The 23,551-nt window shown below is 36.4% G+C and overlaps 1 protein-coding gene across 5 annotated transcripts in view; it reads right to left on the bottom strand.

The window, feature by feature from the left end:
- The window catches only part of LOC126299468 (isocitrate dehydrogenase [NAD] subunit gamma, mitochondrial), a 115,256-nt gene that overhangs the window by 79,038 nt on the left and 12,667 nt on the right, over positions 1–23,551 (bottom strand). For all 5 annotated transcript variants that reach the window (XR_007552814.1, XM_049991393.1, XM_049991392.1 and 2 more), the window contains exons 4-5: positions 13,467–13,582; positions 3,869–4,059 (exon numbers count right to left, since the gene is read on the bottom strand). Coding sequence is in view for 4 of the 5 variants with exons in the window: in XM_049991393.1 (XP_049847350.1) it covers positions 3,869–4,059; positions 13,467–13,582 (307 nt within the window). In the remaining variant the exon portion in view is untranslated. The remainder of the gene's footprint in view (positions 1–3,868; positions 4,060–13,466; positions 13,583–23,551) is intronic.

Raw genomic sequence — 23,551 nt, forward strand, 5'->3', positions numbered from 1 at the left:
TCGCCATCAAAATTTCTGCTCATTCTTACCCACTACTCTGTTCTTAGGCCACGCCAATAATATTGAAATCCACCCACCCATCTAAATTAAACTACTACTTATCACTGAATATCACTTTCTCTCATTCTGAAGTCCATGACATATGTTTTTCAGGAAACTCCAACCTAGTCTGTTTATGTTTGGGTGTTAGAGCAAATTTCTACAGTTGTTTCTTGAATGCTAAATATTTGTCAAGTGACCAAATTTGTCATACATGTCTGGCAGTTACAGATCACTGTAAATCAGCAAGTTGAGAAGAGTAACAGTCTGTGGCCCTTGCTATGCCCAAAAGTAGCTGTTTCTATGCATCAAATAATTTTCTACTTTGCCCATACATCCCGTTCTGTCCGTATCATGTATCCAATCTAACAAAATTATCAATCACCATACTTGAATAGTTCCACTTCTTGGTGATTTGACAAACAGAGTTCCAATTCATTGTGTGCACTGATTTTTACTTTTTCCATCACATGACAACTGTTTTCCGTGTGGCATTGTCACAATCATGGTTTATGTACATAACACACCCTGGTATACTACTGACATCAAACGCAATACCATCTGACTGCATTTGTTGGTATACTGGCTCTCATACTATTGCATATACACTGTGCACAAAGTACTCCAACTGACAATGTTAATTTTCCTATAAATACCCATGCCTTTATACAGATTTCTACTACTATACAAATCCGTCATGACATCCCCAACAGTGAGAGAACCACACTGCACTCTAGAGATCCACCCCTAAAGAGTACAAGAATTAGATGAATAGATGTACATGCATTCAGGCTAAATGATTGCTGGATAGAGCAGTGGGGCAAAGAGGCACCTCCTGCTGTCTGTAATATGCCTGGCCTCAGCACACCACACCACTTTGGAGTCAACAAGCCTCGAAAAATCTTGGCTACTCTAAATAGTGTATGAGCAAATTGTCATTCATCTGGCTGTAGTTGTGTTTCTGTATTCAGTGAACAGTGAAACCCTACTTATACACTTTTCAAAAAAGTAGTGTAAAATACAAGAAAATGTAAAATGTGGGAAATAACATATCAAGCTGTAAAAGTTATGTATATGATACCCCTTTGCATTTTCACACTTAATGTGCAGTATATGTACATAATATGCATCAAAATAATTGTCAGAGACTTTTTTATTATCTACTAAAGGTTTATTTCTAATAAAAATCGTTGATGTAACTGAAGCTAATAAACTGTGTAGGAACTAGAAATGTTAGACTCAATTTCACACATCATAACTAATGTTTCTGAAAAGCATGCAGCTGTCATTCATTATTTAAATGATGAAACACTGCACAAGTTACATATTATTTCATGCGTATCATGTTACATTTCAAGATTTTTTTTTCATTGTCAAGTGTTTATATTTACAAAAGTATTTTGTGTGGTGTTTGTGTATGTGTTGTTCTGCATCTCTTGCACTGTAGTCATCTTTTTCAAGTTATCAGTTACGTAGAAAACCACACAAACACAAACTATCATTCACATTGTTTGTTTGTGTAACATCACAAAAAATACATATGTAAATACTGTACTTGGCAATGAGAATATATTCTCAAAATACATTATGGTCAGCATGAAAAAAATATGTAATTGGCATTGTTTAAACCAAAAACATTTGAGCAATGCAAAGTGAGTGAAGGTGTCAATTAGTGTTACAAGCAGCCAAATGACAAATCACGCTGAATACTGTTCAACATCACAACAATCACGAAACTGCACATAGACACCAGAGACAGTTTGTAAATCGTTGTGATTGGTCATATCTTTATTCAAACGAACATAATTACTCCCATCAGGTGCCATGCCAAGTAGAGCTTGGCATTGGCAGGAGATAGGGAACAGACTGCTCCTATTTTCACATGTTTACTGGTTCAAATCCGCTAAGCAGAGCACCTTGGTGTCAAGAAACTTAACCACATAATCTTTGTAAACACTACCTGATGGCCATCATCATGTCAGCATCATTTTACATCAATTTTTTTCTCCACGAACATTTTTTTCATAAAGCGTAAATCACAGGAAGATTATAAATACGTTGATGCAAAGTCAGGTGTAAATTAACATTGTGGACCAAGAAAATTTGATGCAAGTGATAAATAATATTGTAAACGGTGAGAAACCATTAATGCCGGGAATATAAAATTGGGGTTATACTGGATTTTGTGAATGTATATATTTTATGTATTTGACTAGTTTCTTTCTTTATACATGAATTGTACATCTTACATGGATTCTTCTTAATGTCTACAATAGAGACTACTTATATATTATTAATTCGCGTGATGTATGTACTACGCCATAAGCTAAATAATAAATCAGTGCTCATCATAATATAAAAATTTATTTGCATGCATAATATAATAGAATTCTTGAAGAAAAAGGATTGCATCAGAAAATACAGAAAATCATTCAGCAGAGATTAACAAATACAACATCCAAAGTGAAATTTATAGGAAAACTTTCAAAACCATTCAAGATAAAAACTGGGGTTAGACAAGCTGATGTTTTTCAATGTAGTTCTATATAGAGTGATGGAAGAATGGGAAAAGAAACTTTAAGAAAATTGCTGGAAACAAATTTCATTATGGAAAAAACCGCAACCCTACAAATCCCCTTCTCAGGTTTTGCGGATGATCTCACAAAACTGGCAGATTCTTGTGAGATGGCTATAAAACAGATAGAAACTCTAAAAGAATGTGCAGAGAAAGTTGGCCTGCAAATATCATTTGAAAAGACAGTGTTTACAACAGAAAATAAGGAATTTTCAAATTACAAACTCTATCTCTGAAAAATATGCACAACAAGAAAGAATACAAAAAGCTCATTAAGGTTTAGAATTAGTGCAAAACCTCTGTAATAAAAAATGCTTATCTTTAAATGCCAAAATCAGACATTAAAAACAGTAATTAAACCATCAATGTTATATACCAGTAAAAGCTCGGTACTAAACAGGAAAACTGATACAGAAAATCTAAAGAATGAAAAAAGAAAAATAATTAGGAGAATTTTGGGACCAAGATGGACTGAGAATATATATAGACTACAGGAAACGTCCAAAATTGAAGAATATTCCGACACAGAGACAGACATGAGGAAAACACACCTCAAATTCTATGGCCACATAATGAGGCTTCCTGAACACAGACTAACAAAAAGAATACTAAAGTACATAGTTCCCTTACTAATGGAGGAGAATGGATCCAAAATGTTAGAAAAGACTTGGAATCACCAAAATCAGCAAAGAAGAAATAGACATCAGGAACAATTTTAGAATAAAAGTACAAAAATGGGAGGTTAAACCAGAGCCAAAAGCCTGAAGAACCATAACAAAATGGAGCGAAGAAAGAGCTAAATTCTCACAAACAATGAAAAACTAGTGGCAAATCAGAAGAACAAGAAGAACAGAAAATGGACTATCTTTACTTAGCGTCTTCCACTCTGGGAGCTTTGCGACTAATAATAATAATAATAATAATAGAATAAACAGCATACTTTGAGGGCAAGTGCAAAAACATAATAATAGTCGCAAGATTTGGCAGATCTGAGGCAGTAGTTAGTAATTTTACAAACACTGTTCTATTCATTAACAGAAATCAGAAAAATTGTGCTATGAAAATGTAATGTTTTTTCTTGTTAACTATAGGCAAGAAAGTACTTATATTTATTCAGCAAACATCATTAAAAATTTCTGGAAAGAAAGTGAGACCAAATAAGTAGGATATAAACAAAGAATTAAGTGTGAAGCATGAATTCACTTTCAACCACACTAAGTAAAAATACACAAGTAAAATAAAACATGTTCTCACCTCATGCTCCAACATGGCATACTCTCCTTCCGTGTTTTGCCTTACAATTAGGATATCAACTCCCTTCTGCCTTGTGGGAATACCAGGATAAGATTTGCAGTGGAGTACGTTCACATACAGATCCAATTCATTTCGCAAAGCCACATTTCGTGATATTACAGCTCGATTCATACTGCCAGTTTCAATGTTACCTACACATTTAGAGAAATTGTTCTTACCACTAAAATTTGTATCTAAAATGACAATATAAAATATTTAATTTGAAAAATAAATTGCCACTTGTGATGTTACTAACTGGGCAGAGCTACTGACTGGGCAAAAGTTACTGACAGGGCAAGGCTACTGACAAATAAAATGCTGAGAAAAGAAATTGACAAAACAAAGGAAAATGGGAGAAGCAAAGCATGCAGGTCAAGTTATGAGTATTTTTACAATTCAATATAATCAGAAATCATTTCATAGGTGTGTGTAGAAATGATACTGTGAGTATAAAAGATAAAGTTAAATATCACATAACAAACAGCTAGCTGTAGCTGAGGCTACTTGTTTACAATAACATTTCCATCACATATTACATTTTCTTTAATTAATGTGCTTTTAAATAAATGAGCAAAGATCTATTTGACAACTTGTACGTTCATATCACACTCTATTCATATTTCCACTATTTACTATATGAATCATTGATTGCTGATTAAAAAATTCAGTACTGCTTTTTTCAAGATTGTACCCATACTATGATTTAGCTCAAAATTATTTCCTCCTATACCTCTGCCTAGTATGCACACCATAAAAAGATTTTTGGTCATATATTATGGAATAAAAATTAATGTTTGGACACTTTAAAACTGACAACAGCACTATTAAAGTCAATATGCTAAACTGTTTTCAAAACTTTTCTTCATAATAAAAATTATTAATTTTTATTTGCAACACCACTCCACGACATTGAATAAAAACACTTTTACGAGGCATATTGCCAATGAATTCCTATATTTAAAAGTCAATATGATTTCGGCTCCAATAGAATATTTATTTAATTCTACAGAAAACATCTGGTTACGGATAGGCGCAGACACATTTACATAGAAAATGTGCCATTTATTACATTACATGTAAAAATGTGGTAAGCAAGGACACAAACACACAATAAAAGTGTCCATGAACATTTAAAAAAGGGCTGCAAATAATATACTGACATACTAGGAAAGCAAAGAAACTAGGGCCTCAGGTGAAAGAAGCGAATCAGAACCTTGTCAAGTGTGTGAACAATAAAGATGATACAGGAAAGCAAAAATCCATCCAGCAAGAAAACAAGAACAAGATGTGTGTTCTTGTAATACAAAAAAGCAAGATTGAGTCAGAATAGAGAAATAATTGAAAAAGAGGAAATAGTGCAAGAAGGGAAGGCAGTAGTGTAATAGTGTGCCATAGATGGCTGAAACAATCAGATACATAAATAACTAGTCAAAGAGGAGATATGAAACAGAATAATAACATCAGTAAGAGTGATTTTATTTCCTTAAGAGAGGAGTATAATTTTTTACCATTTATGTGGTTAAAAAAAGTTTTCTGCCATCAGCGAATATCAGTGGGCACAGCGAATGAAAGAATGAGCATTATAGAAGTAAACAAGGAACCTTACCATGAAATGAAAAAAAAACAACATCCAAACTAAAGGCAGGCAGTCTGAAAATCCACATTGGTGAAATCAAAATATCCTGATGGGTAACACAATCCGGTATAGCTTCACCTTGTGTATTTTAACAACATAGGCCCCCCCATAGCATGTTGTCCATAATGGTTGAAAAAATGTATTGACCTCTTAGAGACAAAAAATAATCTTGAGCAAATAGGGAGCATCATAATAGATATAGGTATTAGTGACCACGACGTCATCATAGTGACACCGAGTACTGTAACATCCAAAAGCACCAAAATGAATCTATTTAAAAATCAGATAAAAATTCTACTTGATTGCCCTCCTAAGAGATAGTCTTCACACCTTCCAATCTAATTTTGTAAGCATGTATCAGATGTGGTTTGAATAATAATAATAATAATAATAATAATAATAATAACCAGTAGTGATGGCAACTGAAAGAGATATACCAAATTCATAAATGAGAGATGGTACTGATCCTTCAGGCTATACAAGAGAGGTCAGAACATTGTTGTGGAAGCAACAGAAAAAGCATGCTAAATTTAAAAGAACAAAAAATCTCCAAAATTGGTGAAGTTTCACTGAAGCTCAAAACTCAGCGCAGACTTTAATGTAAGATGCTCTTAATAGTTTCCATGTTGAAACTCTTGTCTCAAAACCTGGCATAAAATTGAAAGAGGTTCTCTTCATATAAAAAGTACACCAGCAGCAAGAAACAATCAATACCTTCACTGCACGATAGCAATGGTAACCGCTAAAGCAGAGGTACTGAATGTGGTTTTATAAAATTCCTTCACGAAAGAAGACCTAGTAATTTCCCAAATCCAAATCAAGAACAACTGCCGACATGAATACCTTACAAGTAGATATCCTCTGTGTAGCAATAAAGGCAAGGCCTCTGATCCAGATAGTATACCAGCTAGGTTCCTTTCAGAATATGCTGATAAAATAGCCCCATATTTAGTAGTTGTATAGAACTGCTCACTTAAAAAAATAACTGTACCTACAGACTGTAAAGTTTCCAAGGTCACAAAAATATTCAAGAAAGGAAATATGTACAAGCCACTGAATTACAGCAGAATTTTGGAACCCATACTGTGTTCGAACATCATGAATTACCTCTAACATAAATTATTGACAAATAGCCAATATGGATTCAGAAAATATTGTTCTTGTTAAACACAATTAGCTCTTTATTCACATGAAGTAATGAGTGCCACTGATAGGGAATCTCAAACTGATTTCATATTTTTAGATTTGTCGAAGGCTTTTGATCCTGTTCCTCACAAGCAACTTCAGGCATGTCCTGATCTCCATATATTTTCTGTTTAATGGACAATACTATGAACAAATGGAAGGAGTCACAATGGGCAGCCCACTCTCACCTGTGTTTTTGTATTTGTACAGGGAAAACTTTAAGGAGGAAGCCCTTGGCATCATCCAAATGGAAACTCATTTTTTTTTCTGTTATGTGGATGACACATTTGTCACCTGGTCCCATGGAAAGGAAAAACTCCTTGACTTCCTTACACATCTGAAATCCATACATCCCAACATCAGAGTCACTATGGAGACTGAAGCAGAAAGAAGATTACCATTCCTGGGTGCCATGGTCAAGAAAAGGGCTGATTACACTCTGGGTCATGGTGTGTATCAGAAGAAAACACACAATGACCTGTATTTGCATGCAGACAGCTGCCACCACCATTCAGAGAGGAATGGGGACCTAAAAATAGTAGTACATAGTGCGTACACCATTTCAGATACACAGTTTCTGCTCCAGGAGCTGAAACACCTCAAAACAGTATTCCAAAAAAACTAGACCCTAAATGGCACTTTAGGCATGCTCTCCGCCCCACCTCAACAGTGCAATCTGCGAAAGAAATCGTGGACAAAATGGCAAGTACTGCCTTCATACCCTACATTTGTGCACTATTGGGAAAAATCAGATGTATATTGAAGAAACATCGAATAAAAATTGTTCTTTGCCCACCCAATAAAACATAGCATTATTGGGAAATGTCAAAGATGATTTCGGTTTGCAGAAGGCCGGTGATTACCACATTCCATGTCAATGTGGGAAGACATACACTGGACAGACAGTGTACACCATCTACAATCAATGCCGAGAACACCAGAGGCACTTTTGACTGATGTATCCCAACAAGGGAGCATTCAGAGAACACTGTTTGTCCGAGAATCGTGCGATGGCATACAAACATACAAGGATATTGGTAGAGACTTCCAAGTAATGGGACAGTGTCGTTAGAGGGGTCATAGACATTCACACCAGGAACAATCTTATTAACTGAGACTGAAGCTATAATCTTAGCAAGGTTTGGGAACCAGAACTGAGTTTAGTTAAGACAACTCTCAGTAGGCAAGACAATCGGGCAACCAGGGTGCATAGAGAACTTACATCAACACTATCCCAGACACCAATGCTAGCATCTGCGTGGGCACCGGCATGTGGCCAGGGGTGCAAACCACAGAGGGAGCAGCTCACAGGGGGTTCACTTCGTCAGCACATCTGATGATGGCAACATATACAATCACCAAAATATTGTGCCTGTTGGACACTTATGAACTGGTAGTATATCTGCAGATTGTTCGACCTCTAATCAAATTGCATGCCTACAGAGTATTGACTCAGTTGTGTGATTGGATTCATGATTTCCTGTCAGAAAGGTTACAGTTTGTAGCAACTGATGAAAAGTCATTGAGTAAAATAAGATACCTAGCATTCCCCAGGGAAGTTTTATATGTTCTCTGCTCTTCCTGATTTATATAAATAATCTAGGACACAATCTGAGTAGCCCTCTTAGATTGTTTGGAGATGATGCTGTCATTTACCACCCTGTAAAGCAACCAAGTGATTAAAATCAATTGCAAAATGATTTAGCCAAGCTATCTGTATAGTGTGAAAAGTAGAAATTAATTCTAATTAATGAGAAGTGTGGCGTTACCCACATGCGTACTAAAAGGAGTGTGCTAAATTTCAGTTACATGACAAATCGCACTACTCTAATTCCTGTGAATTCAACCAAATACTTGGGGATTACTGTTATGGATAACTCAAATTGAAATCATCACAGCGATAATGTTGTGGGGAAGGCAAAGCAAAGACTGAGTTTTATTGGCAGTTAGAAGAAGTAAAACATCTACTACAGAAATTACCAACACAGCACTTGTCAATTCTCTGCTGGAGTGGTTCTATGGGATCCACATCAAATAGGACTGACAGATGACATCAAAGAAGTTCAAAGAAAGGTAACTCTTTTGTGTTATAGCACAACAGGAGAGAGACTAAAACAGGTACGGTATATGAATTGGGGTTGCTATCATTAAAACAAAGATCTTTTCATAAAATTTCAATTACTAACTCTCTTCTCCAAATTTGAAAATATTTTTCTGGCACCCGCCTTAACAGGGAGAGATGATCATTGAAAAAAAATCAGAGCGCGCAATCTTTTCGAGAGTGGAACAGTAGAAAAATAGCTTGAAGATGGTTCGATGAACCCTCTATCAGGCACTTAACTGTCAACTGCAGAGCAGTCAATGTAGGTGGTCGTCATGTTGCTGTACAACTCTGCTCCACTCTTTGACAGTGGCCCTCCTGAAAGTATCCAGTGTACGAGGTGGTTTACTGTGACGCCACACTGCAAGTTTTGACCTGTTCCAAGAGTGCTCAGCTGGGTTCATGTCAGCAGATACTGCTGGCCATTCGATTTATTTGATTCATGCCTCCTGGAGGAAGGTGTTCACTAGGTAGACATGATGTGATCATGCACTATTGCCTTGAATGATGACTGCATCATTAAAACATTATCTGTAGGGCCGGACAGTAGGTTGGAGGACTCAGTCCCGATACTGCACAGACCTCTAAATAACCTCAGCAGTGATGAGAGGTGTCTGATATCTGTACATGAAACTGGTTCAAAATATTAATGAGGCATCCCTATGTTGAACCCACAGAACCATGTGCCTCAGACCACAAATTACCTGGTCACTCCACACTAATCTACAACAACCATCAGATATCAGACATATTCTGCACTTGTTGGTGAAGAGAGAATCTGATGTGCCATTCATCTACATCAACAGAAAATTTGCTGTCCACAAATCAGTAGAGATTTAGAAAGCATTAATCACGTGAAACTCAGCTTGTCCTTTTCTCGTGCATATCCAGAGGACTATGGACAAAAGGTAAGAGGCAGAGTCCAGAAAGCATTTGACACGGTGCCCCAATGCAGGCTGTTAACAATGGTCTGAGCATACGGGATTGGTTCTCACATATATGAGAGTGGTTTGAATACTACTTACATATACATTGTCCTAAGCAGTGAGTGTTCACAGAAACAATGGTATCATCAAGAGTGCCCCAGGGAAGTGTAGTAGGACCATTAAGTGTTCTCTATCTACATAAACAATCTGACTTGTAGGGTGAGCAGCAATCTGTGACCGCTGACGATTCTTTAAGTGTATGGGAAACTGTTAACACTGACTGACTGTAGGACGATACAGGATGTCTCACAGATTTACCGTTGGGAGTGATGAATGGCAGCTTGTTCAAAATGTAGAAAAATGCTAGCTAATGGACATGAATAAGGAAAACAATCCTGTATTGTTCAAGTTTAGTATTAGTTGTGTGCACTTTATACAGTCATGTCAACTGAATATTTAGATGTAATGTTGCAAAGCGATGTCAAATGAAGTGAGCAGATAAGTTCAGTAGTAGGAAGGCAAATGGTCGACTTCAGTTTGCCGAGAGAATTCTACGAAAGTGTAGTTCATCTATAAATGAGACCACATATAGAACACCAGTGTGATCCATTCTTGAGTACAGTTCAAATGTTTGGGGATTCTCACCAGACCATTTTAAAGAAAGAAAGAAGCAATTCAGAAGTGTGGCATTACATTTACATTTGACAGTGGCAGATTTAATCAGCATGCAAGTATTATCAAGAGATGCTTCATGAACTCAAACGGAAATTCCTGGAGGAAAGAAATGTTCTTTTTGTAGAATGCTGTTCAGAAAATTTCCAGAACCAGCATCTGCAGTTGACTGCAGTATGATTCTATGACTGCCAACATACTAAGATGTGATATGAAGTAATTCCTTCTGGTGATAAAAATACTAATAACAACCACCCAAAAGTGGAATTACTGCAGATCTTAGGAACAGAGGAGGAAATGACTAGTAGTGGTACTAAGTACTCTCTGTTATGCACACATGGTGACTTGCAGAATATGTATCATTATGAAAGCACTCCAATTTAGCACGTAATCATAACAAAAATTTACCTCTGACAGATTTTTGACCAGAAAAACCCCAAAAAAATAGGGAGCACTGAGTCACAGAAACCCCAGGAACTCTACACAACAGGATTATTTTTAATTTTAATTGTTAATAACCTTCAAGTTCCATGCTTTTAAGAGAAACGAGAAAAATGTTTGTCTAATTTTTTTTTTTTTTTTCATTTTCACAATCTTGATTTTTAAACTAAATTTTACAGTGGTATTTCTTGGAGTCTTTACAGCATCATAAAAAAAAACATAACCAGTACTTAAGAAATTTAAAATTAGTCTGTCTGTATCTACAACACATTTTGCATAAGAATGACTGGACAAGATAAGGGTGAATATCATAGACAAAGAAGATTGGAAAAATCATTTTTCCCAAGTGGAAGCTATTGACGAGTAACAATGTACAGAACCCTATGCCATACATAATATAGTGCCTCATAAAGTATGCATGTGTTAGGAGCCATAAAAAAATGGTATTTACTGTTTCTGAAAATGATGAATTTATTGGTACAATTTTAACTGGGTGCTTTTTGTTATAACTTTTGAGGCTTTGGTGCAGAATTTCTCAGCCAGGATCCACTATTCAATTTTGGGATCTTCTGGACTACTGTTAAAACAATTTTCAGAATTGAGAATTTCACACTCATAAACATTTGCACAATGTTTATGTGGGTACAGCTGTTGATTAGTGTACAGTGTGGTAATAGGCATGGCACTGTGACAAAGCCAGACAAAAAGAATTAAATTTTAAGAAAATGTTACCCGCAGCAGCACGGACACTTAACTTACTGACTCAAGACATCATCATATGTCAATAACATTAACCTGAATCTCTGGGTCTCACTGGATGAACTATATTTGTTGTCTACAATTAAAGTCAGTGATGTGTCAATTACTGAAAACCTATGTTATTCAAAGGTCAGTTAAGATGGTTGCAGAAAGTTTCGACTAGTCAGAGGCGAGGAAAGTTGAAGCTCCAGATCTGTTGCACTTTTGTTATGTTAAAAAAACAAATTTTTATATGGCAATGAAAAGGGTGATGAGCCCTGGAGTGTTTTCTTGAACCTGAGACTACGAGAAAGTCAATGGAAGGGGTTCCCAGATTTTCCAAGAAAGAGGTAACCCATAGGTCTACATATAATAAAAGAAAGATCATATCTTAGTTCATTTGGGATGCACAGGGATTGATTCTTGTGGAATTACTGGATCATGATGGCATAACAAATTTGGGACCATATGTTGTAACTTTAAAGCAGTTTATGCAGGAAGGAACATTTCAATGAAGGATATCACACAATTTTCCTTTGTATGTTCTTCCACCAACCACTACACAGCCAGGTACTTATATCATTCAATTTTTGCCTCCTCCAGACTACTTTCAGAACAAAATTTTCAGAATGGAGAAATAAGTAAAACATGTTAGTGATTTTCTTTGCAGTATAGTTCAGTTTAGAATGAAGTTATCAACATACTGAGTAAATTTAGCTTTTTTTGTAATATAAGGAAGAGACAAAAACACTTCAGTCCAGAACCAAATTTCTTTGACAGGATTTTTAGACTTACAGTTAGATTACAGGAGACCATGTACAGTAATGTATTGGGTGTGCAGTGAATCTTAAGATTACTATTTTTAAATTAAAAAAAAAGGAGGTACGGGAGATACTGAGGTAGCAAGTAACTTTTGAATATGTATTAATTTCTTAGGTTGAGGTCTCACTGTATTTGTGTCTCCTCTTTTACACTATTCGCTTCAATTTATTACTAATGTTTGAAGTATGCTTTTGCAACCCTTTGTGTAGAGAATAAATCACCAAAAGCTTTCAAAAATTTTCTGAAACAATGGGAAGTCAGAAATCAGATTTGAGTGTTTCAAACATGATCAGTAGGTCACTGCCTTACCACCTCTAACATAATCCAATACTAAGATAGCAGAAGACAAGACCCAATTTCAGACAAACTGTCAAACCCTTTTTACTGCTCACAGAAAATGATCAAAAATTATAAAAGCATTCAGACAATTTACCAAAGCTATGTATGTGGGCGTTTCAGTGTCCAAATTATGAAATGGGAATCAGAAATCTGAACTTAAGTAAGACTCTTAAATAAATATAAAAACACACTCAATTTTTGGAGGTAAATATTCTTCTAAATAGGTAACAATTTAAGCAGTCCATTGTATGGCAAAAATGACAGTGGAAACTCCTGACCTGATAGTTATAGAAACTAAATGGTTATTATCCTAGATTTAAATGTTAACCAGCATGATTAATCTGTGAAATACTCAAACATATTTTTTTATTGGTTTGCAATATCTCTAATACTTGAAATTAATAACTGATTACTAAAATGGCTAAGTGCCCAGAATAAATTTTTATCATATTTCAGAAGACAATACATTAAACTCAAGAACGCTTTTAACTACTACTACTACTACTACTACTACTACTACTACTACTACTAATAATAATAATAATAATAATAATAATAATAATAATAACTAAGGAGACTGACACTACATTAAAACCTACTTTATTGTAACTGGAATTCAAGTGGGAGCTTTTCAAGTGAATAGTTTCAAGTGGCACATTTTGTGGCTACTTAAGTTTTACTACTTTACAATATATGTACCTTTTATAGCAACACCATTTCTCCTAATTGAAGTTATTGCGTATTCTAGATCTTCATTACTTTCACTCTTTGGGTTCATTTGCACATCCTCAAAATCGACTGGCACACCACCAACTCTAAAAATGTAAACAACAATTAAAAACAATAAACAACTGTTCACAAAAGCTGACTGTACAGTAATTCTGTTTTACAGTTAATGTGTCCAATCTTCATATGAAAAATGCTAAATATACTGTATTTTATTTGGACTTCAAATATGAGAGTGGTTGTAAAAAAGAAGGGTCACAAAAAGAGAAAAGTCTGAACACTGCAGTAGCTGCATAAACAAAATTCACGGAAAACAGGAATTTTCTTGACATTTATCACTAAAAATTTAAATGTTAATAACAAGCCAAATCAGCCCAAGAAATGTATCTGCACTACATATTAAACCTACTTTCCCACTGGTGAGGACTTCCCAACATCATAACTTCAGTGCTGCTGCATAAGTGACAATCATGTTGTCAATGAACTTTTATTACTGAAATGTTCAGAACCATACTGGTGTCCACTATTGACACTTACAAAAATTTAATTTGAAATATTCCCAAATTTTGTGGGAAAAGTGACATTTTTTATGTTACAATGCTTATGTTATGTTTTAAAAGCACTCAAATTTAATTTTATGCTTATTGTAGTTCACTACTTATAAAAAAAACAGCTGGAATGTTCATAGGCAATGAATTCTAGGAAAATTAAAGGTTGTGCCAAAATGCATTTATTATTACTCTTCATTATTTATTCATATAGTCAATAAACATGACAACAATACTTCCTGAATAATCCTTTGTGAAGTACTAAAGAAAATTGTTTTTACTTCACCGAATTGCAAATTTCACTGGACTTCTGAAGTTAAAAACTTACTTTTACTGTAGTTAATACAAAGTCATATGTGTCATGGGTAGTTAAAACTATCACAGGTAAATTTATGAGGAGAATTTAAATCCAGAGGAGAATTTAAGTCCATTCTTGCACATTATTATCATTCTCCTACAAAGGCTTGGAAAAGTGTAGAGCAAGAGTGGATGAGGTACTGGAGGTAGCAGAATATGCTCATAAATAGAACAGAATGGCCTGCATAGCTTATTGCAAGTGCTGTATAATTAATGAATGTAACAATATGTGCAACACTAAGAACAACTGATCTCTTCCTGAAGTTAGTTAATGGTTTACTCTTTTGGAGTAGAAATGTGAGGTTCACAGAAATGGGGAAGGAGGGGGATTGGGGGTGGGGCAGGACTGCATGCACTTAATATATTCTCATGAAACCATAATTTGAATTCTTTAATTTTCAACTTTATTAAACCCCACAACTCATCAGAGATAATGGAAGCAGCTAAACCATACAGGAAGCCATCACAGCTTGTGTTATGTAACTGCCAATATTTCGGTAGATCACTTGAGTAAAAAATCCTCACTTCTGTTCAATAACACCTGTCTGCAGCAGTTGGAACTTTAGCAAATAACTGGGGTGTAATTTTCATGTGAGCAGTTAAAACGTACACTGGATCTAATACTAATACATATCTTTGAACATTAACAGCAGCAACTCCTACTGAACCAGCTCTCAGCTCCCACAGTGGAAGGAGCAGCGGCAGAAGCAGCAACTACCCATCATTGGTCCAAAAATAAACTGTGCTGTTTATCTCAGCCCTCCCAAAATTTTCACTGTATGTCAAAGCTACGACGACAACATTTTGACGTCTTTTGGGTAACAGATACACAAAGCCAGAAAGCTTTAATTCCCTCATCAGATCCCAATTATTTTGTAAATTATATTCCTAAGTGGGCCATGAGCCAAAAGCACTCCCACCCACATTACTGTTGTCAGTGGTCGATCTTTGCAGCATCCCCAAGAGCATTTTTACTTATCACCTTCTTATAGTTTCTCTTATTTGTGGTGTAGTGCTTGAATAAGCCATGGATAAGGTAGTCCGACAAAGCATATACATCTCAGGAGCCCAATTTATTACATACACTCGGGATCATGTAAGCCTTTGAGTTACCAAAATGAACAGACAGACCTATGTAGGGTCTCAATCAGTATCTTTGTTGGACATATCTGAACAAACAGCACCTTCTTAGTATTATCTTTCACAGCAGTCACCACTGCCACAGTACACAACAACAAAGTTGACCGGATGTACCCTGTTGTACAGAATAGTTTATGGGCTGTTATGCAGTCTTCCAACTTTCTTCAGGTCAAGTATCAATCAGTATCAAGTACAGCATCCTACTACTCTCTAAGTTGCAACTAAGCCTCTGGAAGTCCTAATTGTGTACTGCAATATTCACTGTTCTTGTGTACAGTACATGCCTGCCTAAAAGACAGAACAAAGCTCAGGGCATCCAATAATGCAATAAATCACCACTCACCACTGGAAAGTACAGATAACTCAGCTGAGGACAAACTGAAAACTGGAGACAAAATATGTAGAGGGGAGAAATTTCTCAGCTTGGCACAGTGATAGCACTGAAAATGACAAAATTTCAGTTTTTGTTATGTTGGTTCCTGTCGAATAATAACAGAAGTGCCACTGATCAGTTTTGTTTCCACAACGTGTTGTATAGGGTTCATTCAAATTGACAATCTGTAATACTGTGCTATCATAAAATTATTTGCCATGCAGTTTACTGCAAACAAAAATGTATGCAGATCTGGAGAGGGTTTATAAGGAAGTTCGTACTTCATTATTAACGTCTGAGATGTGGACAATGATATTCAACATGGTTGCACTTTCCTTGAATATGATCTACATTAAGTATATCACAAAACTGCAACCACAGACAAAAACACCAAGGACGTACATAATGCGATATTGTGTCAACAGAAATTATGGTCCAATCTACGTGAAAGGTTTCGTACTGGAAGGATGCGGCATTTGATGAATGCAAAAATGATGTTCTCCACAATACTTTGACCACTTGGATTGGGTTTTTAGTGAAAGCTTAAGACTTTTCCACTTGCTTCCATACATTCACCTTGTCAGCTTAATTAACACATTCGAAGCTGACAGTTCACTCCCAGTGCATGAACTGATGTTTAACAACAAGAATAAGTGTTTTCAATGTGTTAATTTATGATGAAAGAAGGGATGCTAATAAACAGCCTGCAATCATGTTTTAAGTCAGCTGACACAGGAAAATATGCACAAGTCCTACATACAAGGCCTGATGGGATCCCTATCACATTCTATACTGAATTTGTGGTTGAGTTAGCCCCTCTTCTACCTATAATCTATCCTTGATCCCTTGAACAAAAAAATGTGCCAGTTCTTGGAAAAAACCATGGGTCACAACCGTCTGCAAGAAGGGTAGTAGAAGTGATCCACAAAACTACTGCCCCATATCAATTTGTTATAGAATCTTAGAACATATTCTCAGCTTAAACATAATGAGGTATCTCTAACAGACTGAACTCCATGCCAATCAGCATAGATTCTGAAAACATCAGTCAAGGGAACTCAACTTGCACTTTTCTCACATGACATACTGAAGGCTTTGGATTAAGGCAGGCAGGTAGATGAAGTGTTTCATAATTTCCGAAAAGCATTTGACTCTGTACAATTGTATTTACACTTATTGTAAAAGTATGATCATACAGGTATCAATTGATATTTGCAACTGTATCGAGGACTTTTTGGTAGGGAAGACACAGCATGTTATTTTGGATGGAGAGTCATAGTCAGATGTAGAAGTAACTTCAGGTGTGCCGCAAGGAAGTGTGTTGGGGCCCTTGTTGTTTATGTTGTATATTAATGACCTTGTAGACAATATTAATAGCAACCTAAGACTTTTTGCAGATGATGCAGTTATCTATAATGAATAATGTCTGAAAGAAACCACATAAATATTCTGTCAGATCTAGATAAAATTTCAAAGTGGTGCAAAGATTGGTAACTTGCTTTAAACGTTAAAAATTGTAAAACCGTGCACTTCACACAATGAAAAAAACGTAGTATCCCATGACTGTAATATCAATGAGTAGCTGTTGAATTCAGCCAATTCATTCAAATACTTGGGTGTAACACTTTGTGAGGATTTAAAAGATATAAAACACTATGATCACATAGACTCAGTTGTGGGTATAGCACGTGGTCAACTTCGGTTTATTGGTAGAATACTGGGGAAGTGCAATCAGATGCTGAATCAAACATGTTTGGCTGTTAGGAGAGCATCATGAGGTGGTGAACAGTGATGTGTTTAAGCACTGGTTTTTTATTCATTACAGTGTTCCAGGGAGAGCTGAGTGATAATGAAGGATAGCAATTCATGTAACAGGTTCTAGAATATTGTTCAAATGTGTGGGACCTGTACTGAATAGGACTAACAGGGAATATTGAATGTATACAGAGAAGAGCAGCATGAATGGTCACAAGTTAGTTTGATCCATGGGAAAGAGTCACACAAATACTGAAGAAACTGAACTGGCAGACTCTTGAAGATGAACATAAACTATTCCGAGAAAGTCTACTAACAAAGTCTAAAGGACGACTCTAAGAATACACTATACACCCCCCCACCCTATGTATCACTCACATAGGATAACGAGGATAAAATTAGAATAATTACAGTACACACAGAATCATTCAAACAATCATGCTCCATACGTGAATGGAACGAGAAGGAATCCTAATAACTGGCACAATGGGATGTACCACCTGCCATGTACTTCACAGTGGTTTGCAGAATACAGATGTAAATCTAAACAGTGAAGAGAATGTGTGCAATAACATATGGAATGGAAACCTGTGATAAATAAATTAAGTTACAATCACTGTTGTTGTTGTTGTTGTGGTCTTCAGTCCTGAGACTGGTTTGATGCAGCTCTTCATGCTACTCTATCCTGTGCAAGCTTCTTCATCTCCCAGTACCTACTGCAACCTACATCCTTCTGAATCTGCTTAGTGTAGTCATCTCTTTGTCTCCCTCTACGATTTTTACCCTCCACGCTGCCCTCCAATACTAAATTGGTGATCCCTTGGTGCCTCAGAACATGTCCTACCAACCGATCCCTTCTTCTGGTCAAGTTGTGCCACAAACTTCTCTTCTCACCAATCCTATTCAATACTTCCTCATTAGTTATGTGATCTACCCATCTAATCTTCAGCATTCTTCTGTAGCACCACATTTCAAAAGCTTCTATTCTCTTCTTGTCCAAACTATTTATCGTCCATGTTTCACTTCCATACATGGCTACAATCCATACAAATACTTTCAGAAATGACTTCCTGACACTTAAATCTATACTCGATGTTAACAAACTTCTCTTCTTCAGAAACGCTTTCCTTGCCATTGCCAGTCTACATTTTATATCCTCTCCACTTCGACCATCATCAGTTATTTTGCTCCCCAAATAGCAAAACTCCTTTACTACTTCAAGTGTCTCATTTCCTAATCTAATTCCCTCAGCATCACCCGACTTAATTCAACTACATTCCATTATCCTCATTTTGATTTTGTTGATGTTCATCTTATATCCTCCTTTCAAGACACTATCAATTCCATTCAACTGCACTTCAAGATGTAAAGGAAATGAAAATATTGTGATTTAATCGCAGAGGTGCTGAAAAATTGTTCCAGTGACACACCAGAGAAATATCTGGTAAACTTTTTATCTTTGAGAGACATAGGAACAATTTCGCCTTTCGTTTTTTTATTTCTTGTATGAACGACTATTTTTTGTTCTGATGGGCTGGTGGGATGTCGTACTGTCTAATTACTAGTGTGTGTGTGTGTGTGTGTGTGTGTGTGTGTGTGTGTGTGTGTGTGTGTGGTAAAAGAATGAGTTAAAAGACGCAAGATGTGTTTTATATTATTTTCATCGCACAACAAGCCTTATTCCCATGCCTATGGAGTATTTATGTTAAGCAGAGAAGGCGAGTTTTAGATGGAACCGAAGATCTTCAAAACGGCGCTGCTCAACAATAGAGGTACGTGATTGTGCTCTCTACTTTCCTTTCGTGGCCGCTAAAATTACTTCCGATTCGTTTTGCCGAGACATTCAGAACCTGCAATCTTCTTTTTCTTATAAAAATACTAGTCCAATGCAAAAGAAATACTCTTAGATTTAAATAATTGCCATTCTTTTACCCAGGCCACGGGGAATGATATAACGTACGTGCCTCTACTCTGAATGTACGTTCGCAATCTCCGAGTGTGTTACGACAAAATTATTTCACAATGAAAATTTCTCATCAGACCGCAACCACTCGCACGCAAATGTACGTACCCTCTGAATGTATCTAGTCAGTCACGCGCGTTGTTCAAAAGCTTTACTTTTAATGTTCAGTGGATTACATTTCCGAAATTAATTTTTGTTTATGCTGCAAATCGTACTTCATGCGAAGTATTTATTACGTAAGTTTCAGGCTCAATTTAATAAAAAAAAAAGATTCCAAATAATAGAAATAAAGAATAACAATCAAACAAATCAAACCTAAATAAACAGAAAGAGGGAACGTTACAAAGTCCTTTGCTGTCACCGGTGAACCTCAAAGTTTTTATTTCTTCTCCATGGATTTTAATACCTACTCCAAATTTTTCTTTTGTTTCCTTCACTGCTTGCTCAATATACAGATTGAATAACATCGGGGAGAGACTACCACCCTGTCTCACTCCCTTCCCAACCACTGCTTCCCTTTCATGTCCCTCAACTCTTATGACTGCCATCTGGTTTCTGTACAAATTGTAAATAGCCTTTCGCTCCGTGTATTTTACCCCTGCCACCTTCAGAATTTGAAAGAGAGTATTCCAGTCAACATTGTCAAAAGCTTTCTCTAAGTCTACAAATGCTAGAAACGTAGGTTTGCCCTTCCTTAATCTAGCTTCTAAGATAAGTTGTAGGGTCAGTATTGCCTCACGTGTCCCAACATTTCTACGGAATCCAAACTGATCTTCCCTGAGGTCGGCTTCTACCAGTTTTTCCATTCGTCTGTAAAGAATTCGAGTTAGTATTTTGCAGGTGTGACTTATTAAACTGATAGTTCGGTAATTTTCACATCTGTCAACACCTGCTTTCTTTGGGATTGGAATTATTATATTCTTCTTGATGTCTGAGGTTATTTCGCCTGTCTCATACATCTTGCTCACCAGATGGTAGAGTTTTGTCAGGACTGGCTCTCCCAAGGCCATCAGTAGTTCCAATGGAATTTTGTCTACTCCGGAGACCTTGTTTCGACTCAGGTCTTTCAGTGCTCTGTCAAACTCTTCACGCAGTATTGTATCTCCCATTTCATCTTCATCTACATCCTCTTCCATTTCCATAATATTGTCCTCAAGTACATCGCCCTTGTATAGACCCCTCTATATACTCCTTCCACCTTTCTGCTTTCCTTTCTTTGCTTAGAACTGGGTTTCCATCTGAGCTCTTGATGTTAATACAAGTGGTTCTCTTTTCTCCAAAGGTCTCTCTAATTTTACTGTAGGCAGTATCTATCTTACCCCTAGTGAGATAAGCCTCTACATCCTTACATTTGTCCTCTAGCCATCCCTGCTTAGCCATTTTGCACTTCGTGTCGATCTCATTTTTGAGACGTCTGTATTCCTTTTTGTCTGCTTCATTTACTGCATTTTTATATTTTTTGCTTTTATCAATTAAATTCAATATTTCTTCTGTTACTCAAGGATTTCTACTAGCCCTCGTCTTTTTACCTACTTGATCCTCTGCTGCCTTCACTACTTCATCCCTCAAAGCTACCCATTCTTCTCCTACTGTATTTCTTTCCCCCATTCCTGTGAATTGCTCCCTTATGCTCTCCCTGAAACTATGTACAACCTCTGGTTCTTTTAGTTTATCCAGGTCCATCTCCTTAAATTCCCACCTTTTTGCAGTTTCTTCAGTTTTAATCTACAGGTCATAAGCAATAGATTGTGGTCAGAGTCCACATCTGCCCCTGGAAATGTCTTACAATTTAAAACCCGGTTCCTAAATCTCTGTCTTACCATTATATAATCTATCTGAAACCTGTCAGTATTTCCAGGCTTCTTCCATGTATACAGCCTTCTTTTATGATTCTTGAACCAAGTGTTAGCTATGATTAAGTTTTGCTCTGTGCAAAATTCTAAAAGGCGGCTTCCTCTTTCATTTCTTTGCCCCAGTCCATATTCACCTACTACGTTTCCTTCTCTCCCTTTTCCTACTACCGAATTCCAGTCACCCATTACTATTAAATTTTAGTCACCCTTCACTATCACTAAGAAAATATATTTGTAGGATAACTGTCATCAATTTGGACTGCTTCCAGAAGAATGTAGTTCATATCACACTTGTAGCATGTATCCCACATGTCAGAGTAGCAGATATTTTAAATGACAAAATTAACTTCACAACGGACCACCATTCGAGTGACAATTCTGAAATCTTTGGAATTTATATACTGAAGCTATGGCAACAACTACTGCATTCTGCCAGAGATATCTGATAAGGCAGCATCTAGATTAACTTTTCTCAGAAAAATGGCACTATGACAGGAAAGAAAATAATTGTCATCCTATTTAATATCTTTATCAGACCTGGCTCAAGCAATATTGTGTGGGAACGAACATCTAGCTGGCGCTTAGAAGGGCAAGTGGAGACAAAGTGCTGACAGCCAAAAGAAACAATCATTGGTTATCATGCAGGATCATCGCAAAATGGTTTCATTAAATATGCAAAGGTAATATTTACATCCAGCAAAACTGGTAATCAATATGAGGTGGTGTACAGTGATGTGTTTAAACAGTGGTTTTTACTTCATTACAGTGTTCCAGGGAGAGTTGAGTGATAATGAAGGATAAGCACAGTTACAATTCAAAAATGGACATAACCTCTAATTCAAACTACAAGGAGGGAAGATATTACACAGTGGCCGGAAGAGATAAATATTTCTTTTGGACTGCTATGCGAAAGCATGATATGTAGGAGAACGTATGGCATGACAAGCATCTTTATAATGTTTGAAATTGACTGCTTAGTAGCAGAAACTGCATGTAAGGATGCAAAGCTTCCATTTTATCATTGCAAAGCCAAGGTAATAGGAAATATGTTTTGTGCAAATGAAAGGAAATATGGCATCCAGAAATTGCACATTCCAATTAAAGATGTGCAGAATTTACTTGTAGAAGCTATTGATAATGTTACTGTGAAATACTGGATTAAGTTAATAGTCCACATGGAAGAGTCTCAAGAAAATGACTTTCTGAAGGAATGCATCTAGCAAAATTTTGCAGGAACTTTTTTAATAGCTTAAAATGACTCCTTGGACACGGAATATCTGGGTGTAACATTGCACAGCGATATGAGGTGGAACAAGCATGTGAAAACTATGGTACGGAAGGCAAATGGTTGACTTTGACTTATTGCGAGAATTTTAAGAAGAGTGGTTCCCATGTAAAAAAAGGAGACCGAATATAGGATGCTGGTGCAATGTATTCTTGAGTTCTGCTCGAGGATTTGGGATCCATACCAGGTTTGATTGAAGAAAGATATCGAAGAAATTCAGAGAAGGCTGTTAGATTTGTAACTAGGAGGTTTGAACAAACCGCAAGTGTTATAGAGATGCTTCAGCAACTCAAATGGAATCTCTAGAGGGAAGGCGGTGTTCTTTTTGGGAAACACTATTAAGAAAATTTAGAGAACTGGCATTTGAAGCTGACTGCTGAGCAATTCTACTGCCACCAACATACATCATGCATAAGGACCATGACGATAAGATACAAGATATTAGGGCTCATACGGAGGTGTACACACAGTTGTTTTTCCCTCACTCCATTTGCAAGTGTAACAGGAGGGGAAATGACAAGTAGTGGTACAGATACCCTCTCCCACACACCTTACAGTGGTTTGCGGAGTATTGATGCAGATGTAGATGAATAAGAACACAGAAAGGTTAAATAATGGAATTATGGCGGCTGTTTCACTACTGTATGTTTTTAATAACAATTCTTCAGTCATAACAAACTATTTAAAATAAAATGTTGCCTACTTTTGGTTGTAAAATCTTTATTGGCGTATTTAGGTGACCACATATTTCCAAGTGAACATCTTACCACAGTGTTCAATGCTA

The sequence above is a fragment of the Schistocerca gregaria genome, chromosome X (genome assembly GCF_023897955.1).
Source record: "Schistocerca gregaria isolate iqSchGreg1 chromosome X, iqSchGreg1.2, whole genome shotgun sequence".
Classification (NCBI taxonomy): Eukaryota; Metazoa; Arthropoda; class Insecta; order Orthoptera; family Acrididae; genus Schistocerca; species Schistocerca gregaria.